Source organism: Megascapheus bottae, chromosome 2 (assembly GCF_031878675.1).
Source record: "Megascapheus bottae isolate mThoBot1 chromosome 2, mThoBot2.hap1, whole genome shotgun sequence".
Classification (NCBI taxonomy): domain Eukaryota; kingdom Metazoa; phylum Chordata; class Mammalia; order Rodentia; family Geomyidae; genus Megascapheus; species Megascapheus bottae.
In genome coordinates, this window is record NC_143510.1 from 85,427,464 (window position 1) to 85,437,180 (window position 9,717).

At 51.0% G+C, this 9,717-nt stretch overlaps 1 protein-coding gene across 1 annotated transcript in view; it reads left to right on the forward strand.

Moving 5' to 3' along the window:
- Positions 1-7,667: 7,667 nt before the first annotated feature.
- The window catches only part of Rfx4 (regulatory factor X4), a 129,692-nt gene continuing 127,642 nt past the window's right edge, over positions 7,668-9,717 (forward strand). Inside the window, exon 1 of the mRNA XM_090328565.1 lies at positions 7,668-7,878. Coding sequence (XP_090184691.1) covers positions 7,836-7,878 — 43 coding nt within the window. The 5' untranslated portion in view covers positions 7,668-7,835. The remainder of the gene's footprint in view (positions 7,879-9,717) is intronic.

Sequence of the window (9,717 nt, forward strand, 5' to 3'; positions counted from 1 at the left end):
TGGCAGGACAAGATGACAAATTAAAAGCATTTGCTCTGTGAATGAGAAGAATCCATTGACCCAAAATATAGCAGCAAACTCTGAGGAAGATAAGAAGGGGAGACAGGAAAACAGGAAGTTTCTGGGCTCTCAAGAAATCACAAAGAAGCAATCAGGATAGAAAAAAATAGCAGCAAGGAGTTAGGAACCAGCATCTGTATTCCCAGCTGAAGGAGAGGAACTGAGAAGTCCGCAGGTAAGAATCAGATGATTTCTCGCCCTAAAGAATGACAGCAGTCGGAAAAACTACCTGAGAAATTTATTACTACAAGCCCAGAGACTTGGAAGGTGGAGACAGGTCTTCTCAGAGAGACTGGACTGCAACTGGGATGAGAACAGAGATGTTCTGTGTCTTCCCTTCCCTCCCCCCCCCACCATGTTCTAGGAAGTGAAAGAGTGAAAGAGAGGCTTCATTTTAAGAAGAATTTTCTAGGGCCAGGAGTTTAGCCTAGTGCTAGGGTGCTTGCCTAGCATGCATGAAAGCCCGGATTTGATTCCTTGGCACCATATGCATAGAAAGAAAAAGCTATGACTTTGGGTATATGTAAATGAATTACATGCTTTTAAAACACAAATGAAAAGAAGCTAAGTGAAACAAATGAATCCATTTCTAATTTCAGTCTTTGGGCTCAGTAGTAGTCCCTCATATCCTTATGATGAGAACAAGTTGGATAAATTGAATAGCAATGAATGTTTGGGAACTGCAAATATTCAGAAGCAGGAGGAACCAGAGAGTCAGGATCTGTGGACCAGGATACCTGGAGCAGAAATCACTGGAACCATGAACTGACAGAAATATTTAAATCATCATTTTCATGAGTTTCCAAAGAGTGACACTCTTAGAGACCTCAGCATTCAGGAGACTCCAAGTTTTTTCATACTTTACTTCCAGTAACCCTATCAGGTTCTAGGAAGACCTCAGAAAGATTGTTTTGTGTTTCTAGTCCAGGAGGGTGGACATAGCATCTACTTGGCTTTGAAAAAAAAGGAAACCCCTTATGAAAATTACAGTCCAGAGACACTGACCCATTGAAAAGATTTAACTAGAAAATTATAGAAAACTCCCCCTCTCCCATACTGCAATAATGGATTACCACTAAAGCAACTGCAAGACATGTACTATATAAGAGGAACACTGAATTCAAATGGGAAAAACAAAGAATTGAAGTGTAGATGAAGCTCTGACATCTATAGCTATGGCAAACAGTAAACAAGGTCTAACACTATCCCAAATTAATGTAACTTCCCACAGTAAACTCTGTTTTTACTTATCCACTGTAACATATCCAGCTGTCAACAACATTACAAAGCATCCTTAAAGGGACACTGTAGAGAATAATGGAAGAACTGAATAATCAAAGATCAATTCTCCAAGAAGACATAATAAATAAAAAGAATTGATGACCTAATCTACATGGAAGAATTTTTCCCAGTTTGAAACAATTACTACATTGAACAGTTTGAGCAAAATATTCCCTGATGACAAAAGAAACTATAAGAAAAAGAACTTAAGCTGTTTTGAGTAGCCTTATTTTGTAGTAATATTGATATTTCTCTTCTGAAACTATCACACACACAACTATAAAAAAAACACTGTCTTAATCAGTTAGTGACTTACAGCCAAGTGCAAGAGATAGCTATAGAAACCAATAATCATTGAAGTAAGATAATAGGGATGTGAACAATATTTAACTTTTTGTGATAAAGCCATGAAAAACTTCTCAGAAACAGCAACAAATAACCCATAGATGAATTTCATGGATCACTGTGCAAGGATAGAAAGCAGGGAAGTGATTGGAATACAGGCAAATCATGCCATAGGCTCAAGAGCCAACTTACAGACAGAATGATTTTGTACCCAAAATAACAGTGGATTGAAGCATATCAAAGTTATTAAATTTTATCACGTCATACTACTACCACAGTACAGCGCTCAATGAGGGTTATCTTCAAGGGAATCTGGAGAACAAAATTATTATTTTGGAAGCTTTCATGTAGATGGAGAGAGCCATTCATTTCTCTTGCCTTTACAACATGAATTCTACCTCAAGGCAGTTAAAAAGTTGACGGAAAACCTTATTATTTAGAAATCCTGATAAAACATGCATAAGGGATGACATAAACAAATATTACTATTTTTGCCGTGAGAAAAAAATAATAGCACTAAGCAATGATCATCATGAGTGTTTAAAAAAAAAAAACACTAAGTAGCCTGGGACCAGTGGCTCATGCCTGTGATTCTAGCAACTCAGGAAGTTGAGATCTGAGGATCAAGATTTGAAGCCAGCCCAGGAAGAAAGTCCATGAGACTCTTGGCTCCAAGTAAACCAGAAAACTGGAAGTGGTGCTGTGGCTCAAAGTGGTAGGGTGCTAGCCTTGAGCAAAGAAGCTCAAGGATAGTGCCCAGAGCCTAAATTCTAGTCCCAAGACTGACAAAAAGAACAACAAAAAAATAAAACTAAAAACCCACTAGGTGAAGAGCATTTAATGGAGACCTTTATAAGAGTAGACCTTCAATAGACACATGAAGAGAACATAAACATCTCTGGCCATCAAAGAAATGCAAATCAAAATAACATTGAGGGGCCAGGAGTTTAGTCTAGTGGTAGAGTGCTTGCCTAGCATGCACGAAGATCTGGGTTCGATTCCTCGGTACCACATACATAGAAGAAGGCCAGAAATGGTGCTGTGGCTCAAGTGGTAGAGCTCTGGCCTTGAGAAAGCCCAAGGACAGTGCCCAGGCCCTGATTTCAAGGCCCAGACTGGCAAAGCAACAACAAAAACAACATTGAGATTTTACCTCATCCCAATTAGAATGGTTCTTATCAAGAAAACTAACAGATGTAAGCTGGGGTAAGGCCAGTAGGGAATGCTTGGAATGTAAACTCATTCAACCACTCTGAAAAGCTGTGTGGAGTTTCCTCAAAAGACTAAACACAAAGCTTCCTTACTCAACCCTTCCACTCCCAGGCATTTATCCAGTTGACCACAAACCAGGTCACGCTAAAGCCAACAGCACAACCATATTTATTGCAATATTGTTTACCATAGCTAAGACACGGAATCAACACAGGTTGTTGATCCCCTCAGTGGATGAATGGATCAAGAAACACACACACAGTGGAATTATATGCTCCATCAGAAAAAATGACATTGCCCCATTCATAAGGAAATGGAAAGACTTGGGAAAAAACTATATTAAATGAAGTAACCCATACCCAAAGAAACACAGGTTGCACAATATACCTCATCTGTAATCATTAGAATGTGCCTATAAATTTGTAAGCAAACCCAATGGATAGTCAGTGACAAAAAAAAAACAAATTACTTATTCTTAGGAGAGGATGACAAGGGCTCAATAGGTATATGCAAACACTCACACAAAATGATGCTTATTGAAATGAACTCCAAGAAGAGGAAACTAGATTTTTTTAAAAAATTTTTATATTGTGTGGTGTTTTACCCCGTTTTTCCTCCTTTGTTACTGTTTTTGATTACTGTACCTTTTGGATATAAGTTTATCTTATTTGGGGAAGGAGAGGAGGAAGCACAGAAAGTGTGGGACAAAGGGTAAATTCAGCAGTGACACTGACTAGACACTATGTTGGAAATGAATTATACAATTTGGTGGGGAAGGGAGTCAGGAAAGAAAAAAACTGGGAGAAAATGAATGACAGGATGACACTGTTCAAAAAGAAATGTACTCAATACCTGACTTACTAGCTGTAACCCCTCTGTATATCACTTTACAATTAAAAAAACAGTAACCTAACAATGGGCCAGGTTGATAACACAAACCCTTAATACAGCTGAGTGCCACTGAATGATTCCAGGTGTGACAGTAACACATCATTTGCTTTCACATGGTCAAAGCAAGTCACAAAGCCAAATCCAACAACAGTGCAAAGGAGGTGTGTGAGCTGTGCCCTGACGGGAAGGGAGAAATCCAGGAAAGGGGGGAAGGGAGCAAATGTTTAATGGAAATTCTGTAACAAAGATTCTGTAAGCACACTTTTTGCTCCTGAACCTAATTCTTCCTCTATTCAAACCTAATGCTCATGTCTGTACCCAGAAGATGGCTGAAGGTGAACTGAAAGTGCAGGTCTTTCTGTGGCATGTCTATGACATGTAGTAAGTCCTCCTTCTTTGCCCTTGATAATGTCTTTGCAGTGGACATACAAGAGGGAGTGGCCTTACACATTCCTCTTCAAAGAAGCTTCGGGGCCACCTCATATATGTTTCATGTCTTCCTTGAACTCTCTCAAGGATCAAAGAAGATAGCTGCACTGATTCTCTAGTGATAGTAAAACTCTTACTATCTTAAAGTAGACACATTCAAATATCAGGATACCCCTGTCTTCCATTTTGTGATGGTAAGACTGTTATGCACAGGTTTTGATTTCATGCTCCCAGGCCTGCAGATTCTTAGGGAAGCAGGGAGCTCTTCAGGTTGCAGGGCCGGTTCCCCTTGTCTCTCTGTATCTCACTTTAGACACCAGTGGCCGCTTGAAATTGGCTCAAGTCAAGGATGGAAGAATCCAAGACTCAGAGCCTGTGAGCATGATAAAGTCCTGTGGACTTCAGGATCCAGTCACTAGACACCTAGCGTGTTTTCTCCTTTGCCTTTGCCTCTGTCCTGACCAGCTAAGCCCCTTGTGCGGTTCATTCAACTTTTGGCTTGGTTATCACTTTTCCAGGAAGCCTGCTATGGTTCCAGCCTCCCAGCCTATCACCCCCCCACAGACACTACTGCCTCTCAGGGTCTTCCTGTGATCTGGTAGAGGACTTGTTACGCTGTGAACTTGTAGAGGACTATTCGGAGCAGGGTCAAACCCCAGTCATGTTCCTTTCAAGACATGAACAAGAATGATATGTATTTATGCTAACTGAGATCATGTGAAGGAAAACATCAGCACAGTCAATACATAATGGTAATTGGTAGCGATTACTGTGATGTGAGGAGTAAATCTAAGCACTTGGTGTTCAAGTTTGAAACTCTCTTCCACCATTCTCCCCCATCCCTCCCAATCCTACCCCCGCTCCTCAAGTGAACACACTCTTATGACCAGCTCCTAGACAGTATTGTTTTTAATCTCTTTCTTTTGCAGCGAGATACAGCATTATTTTTTAACTCTATCATCTTTCCACCCAACAATCCCCCCCCCCCAATCCATCATAGTACTTAATGGGCATGCTATATAATCTAATTGTGTCAAGCATATTGTCTAGCTCCCCATGCTTCAACATAAGCTCAGATAACCTGGGACTCCTCTGGAAGTAGTGGGGTAGGAAGGAATCAGCAGCATCTGGTTGGGGCGGGGGGTGAGGTGGCTCTTCTCCCTGCATCCCTGAAACCACTGCTCTAGTAGCCACAACCCTTCCTCTAGATTCTTCGTACCACCCTGCCCCTTGCTGGAAGTTGTCTTAATGGTAATACCAGCGCGAACCATCCTGCCCCACACGCCCTGGAGACCACCCCTGCCCCACAGCATCAATGCAGGGCTTTTCAAGACACTTGGGACGGGGTGGAGGTGATCACCTTTAAACTCTAGGGCCACAACTAAAGCTGTCACAGGAGCTCCCTGGTCAAACTGGGGGAGGGGCTGGCACCAGTCCCCGCCCTCCTGGGGGTCACAGCTCAGGTGAGGCGGCCGGGGCCACTCAGACCTCTGCCTTCGGAGCCCCGCAGTCTCGGCCGCCTCGCGCACCACCAGGGCGCGCGCGGATGGGCGCCATCGCCTTTGGCTACCGCAGCTTTTCCCGGTCCTTCTGTCTTAGCCGAGCCTCCTGGCGGCCGAGGACGGGCTGGGGCTGCTCGCGGCGCACCGGGAGGTGAAAGTTCCTGCGGAAACCGCCGCGCTTCCGAGCCGCGGGGCAGGGAGGTGGGGAGATGCGGAGCAGAAAGCGTGCCTCGTAGCAGGGACCGGGTCCCCGTCCACTCACGACCTCTTAATCTCCCGCCAAACCTTGACATCCGGGCACCTGTACCCCATTCCACAGACCGGGGTGGGGTGGGGGAGGCCGGGGTCCCGGAGGCTGAGGTGGTTTTCCCGAGCGGGGGTGGGAGCCCTGCCGTCCGTCCGCCCCGCCAGCTCGGGTTCCGCCCGCGTTTCGCGCCTTCCTGGCGCGCGGTGACCCCGGCTCGGCACGTGCTGCCCCCCACCCCCCGGGGCCCCTGGGCAGTGCGGGCGGGCGTGGAGGCCGGGGGATCGCGGGGAGCTGGGCCGGCTCGGGGTCCCGGGGAGGCGCGCCCCGCGGCCCCGCCCCGCGCGCCCCGGCCGGCCGGCGCTGCCTCTGTCCATGGTCAAAGCACTCGGGGTAAATCCGCCTTTCTCTTCCGCCCGCCGAGCGCATTCATATTCTAATCACAGCGCGGCCGGCCCGCGAACGGCCACTTCATCGCGGCCCGCGGGGGACGCGGCCCGCCCCCCCCCACTCTAAACCCCGCCGAGCCGGGCGGGGCGGGGGGGGGCCTGGGAAAACGGCGTCCCCGGCCCGGACGCCGCGGCTTCTCACCAACTTCGAGGGAGGCTGGCGGTGGTGGGGCCGGGAGGGGCGACGGGAGCCGCGCGAGGCGGGAGGAGGGGGCGGCGGGGCGCAGACAGACGGACGGACCTGGGGACGGGAAGAGGGGAGGGTGGGGTGGGGGTCAGAGAGACCCAGGGGGCTGGAGACAGAAGAGGAGCCGAGTTCCCGGGGGAGACAAAGAGACCAAGTGGTGGCGGGGGCCGCGCAGGGCCGAAACGGAGGCGGACGGAGACCCGGAGCGCCGGGGACGGCCCGACGGCCCCGGGACCAGGGCCCGTCCGGCGAGGATCAAAAGGGAGAGGGGAGGACGGGGACGCACGGCCAGCCCTTCACCCTCCCTCCCCGCCAAGTGGCCTGCGAGCCCCCCCCACCCTCCACCGCCCCACGCGTGTCCGCGGAGCCGCGTGGGAGGCCCGCGCCCCGCCCCGTCTGCATTCCCGGGGACCCCCCCATCCCCAACTCTAACCCGCCACAAACATGGGAAGTGGGCCCAAGAGGAGAGAGAGGGGGCAGGAAGGGAGTGGGGCCCACTCGTGGCCGCGCAGAAGTCTCCCAGGGCTCTGGTCTTCCCGGTGCACCCCCCCCCTTCCTGGCAGCTCGCGGAGCCGGGGGGGGGGGGGCGGGGGGGAAGGGCCGGGAGGGGGAGGGGGCAGATCTAAGCCAATTTTGATTTGGCCTGTAATGAGTGCCGGGCGCAGGCTGGAGAAGGCCTCTGGAACTTTAAATAAGAAAAACGTTGCTAATGCTATAATAGAAGGGGGAAGTCGGAGGGCTGGGATTGCGTCGCTCCGAGCCCCCCTTTTCGGAGGCGGCTTTTCTTATTCAAAACAGGCCCACAATGGGCTTCACAGCGCGCCTCGCCACGGCCCCATCTGACGAGCGGCCATTCATCAGGCCGGCTGGCCTATCAATGACATGGCTCCCGTCGGGGCTCCTATAAAATGATGCTTTTTCCCATGAAACATCCGCAAACATTTTGACGGGTTCGGCTTTGCCCGGCTGGATTACCGAGTGTCCCCTCGCTCGCGGCCTCGCCCCCCCCCCCCCCCGCCCCGAGCGCTCTGCTTCTCTCCTTTTCTTCTTTCTCTTTTCTTTCCTTGCTCTTTCTCTCCCTTTCCTCCTTTATCCTTTTGCATTCGCACCCTGCACCCCCTCCCCTTGCTCCTTCTTTCCTTCCTCGCTCCCTTCCTCCCTGGGCATCTCTAGCACAGGGGATCCCCAAACATCAGGACTTTTTGGGGGGCGCCTGTGCTGTCCATGGGAAGAGCATGCATTGTGGGTTACTGGAGGAACCCGACATGGATTCCACAGGTTAGTCCTACTGGCGTGGGGTGGGGTGAGGGAGGGGGGACTGTGGGAGTCCTGGGGAGGTGGGGGGCGGACAGGGGAGACCGGGAACTTTTAGAAAGAGTTGGGAGAAAACTTCAGACGGTCAACTTGACAGTGGTGCCCCCCGGGAATAACGGGGAGGGGAGAGTGCCCAAGTTTGCCATCCCGCACCAAGTTGTGTAAGTGAATTCCTGGAGGTGCGTGTGGGTGTGCGCGCGCGCGTGTGTAAACGTGTGTGTGTGTGTGTGTGTGTGTGTGTGTGTGTGTGTGGTGCGCACGCCGAGGACACGGAGTTACGTAAAGATGCGCTGGCAAGGGGCGAGCAGGCGACGGCATTTTTTTTTTTAAAGAAACTTTGTGAACCGACCTCCCCCTCCCCCATTCTCCCGTCTCCTCCTCCTCCCCCTCCTCCTCCCCCTGGGTTCGGGGGACCCCGGAATAACGGTGCGCTCTGGGGACTGGTGGCAAAGGGCCGGGAAGCCAAGCGGAACGCTCCAAAGGCGAGGGGGAGGGTGACGGCCTCGCACAATGCCGGGAGGTGGGGACCGGGGCTCGGGCTGCTGGAGACGCGCAGCTGGAGGGAGAGGCGGCGGCGAGGCCGGTGGTCCGGGGGAAACCCGCCTGCTCCGGAGGTGGGAGCCGGGAGTGCAGGGCTGTCCGAGGCGGGCGGTCCACCGCCTTCTGGCTGGGCAAGGGGCGCGCAGAGGCCCGCTGCACTTGGCGGGGCGGGGAGGCCCGGCGTGGAGGGCCAGAAACGGCACCAGTCGGGATGGCTGCCGCTGGTGGACGTCAAGTTTGGGGATCCCAGATGTTCCTCACGGAGGAAAAGAGAGCAAGAATCTCTTACAACGAAAATGCCGGGCGTCTCCAGCGGACTGTGTGTCAACCCTTCTCAAGAGCCGCCGCCCCTGTAGCTCTGAGTAACACTCTCTACTCTCCTTCTAGACACAAGTTCTAAGTTCACCCCCTCGGCTAGCCGCCGTCTTCCACCCCTGCTGCGCTACAGCTGGGGGGGGGGTCCTCAGGGGCGTGGAGTCGGGCAGGGAGGAGGCCTGGGCATGGCTGCGCCAGCGAAGCAACAAGTGCCTTCCGGAATGAGCGATTCCCGGGCGCGCAGGCCCTCCTCCTCGAATGAATGAACGCCACGGGCGAACCTCTCCTCCTTCCCTCCGTCCTTGGGCCGACTGGAAAAGGATGAATCCATAGGGTCTGGGGTCTTTCCTCTATCCCTGTTGTCAGGTCTCTCCTGGCCTTTGCCGCAGCCTTAGTGATCCTCTGACTGCCAGATAGCTTCGGGTTTTTAGGGTACTTGTCTTTGATCCAGAGTCAGGAACCTCTTAGTGGACCCTCCCCTGAGTGGGTGTGAACCCCCCAAAAGCCCTTCCTATGTGAGATGACAAACGAAGGCAAGAAGAGGCGTTGCCTGCTCTGCAGACTCTCCTGGGCTCTCCTCGAGGGAAGGAAAGCTCGTGCTCAGAGAGGGGGGAAAAAAGAGACCCTTTCCATATTAAAAAAAAAAAAATCTCAAATGCTCATCCAATGCACTCCCGAGCACTCCAACATTAAAAGCCAGTATCTTTAACAAAGCAAAACTTGTCTTTGCAGAATTTGTCCTTAAGTATTTGCAAAGGGCCCATACAGCGCTTGGGGGTTTCCTTGTACCCTAAATCTACTATATTTCCACTATGGCTGTTAAGTGGCCTCTCTACCCCGAATCCCCTTGATCTTTAGATGGATTGCTTGGGTGGGGGGTGGTGGATAGATCTCATTTTCTCTCCTGGATTTAGCTGGTGTTCCTGCAGTGACCCGACACCTGCAACT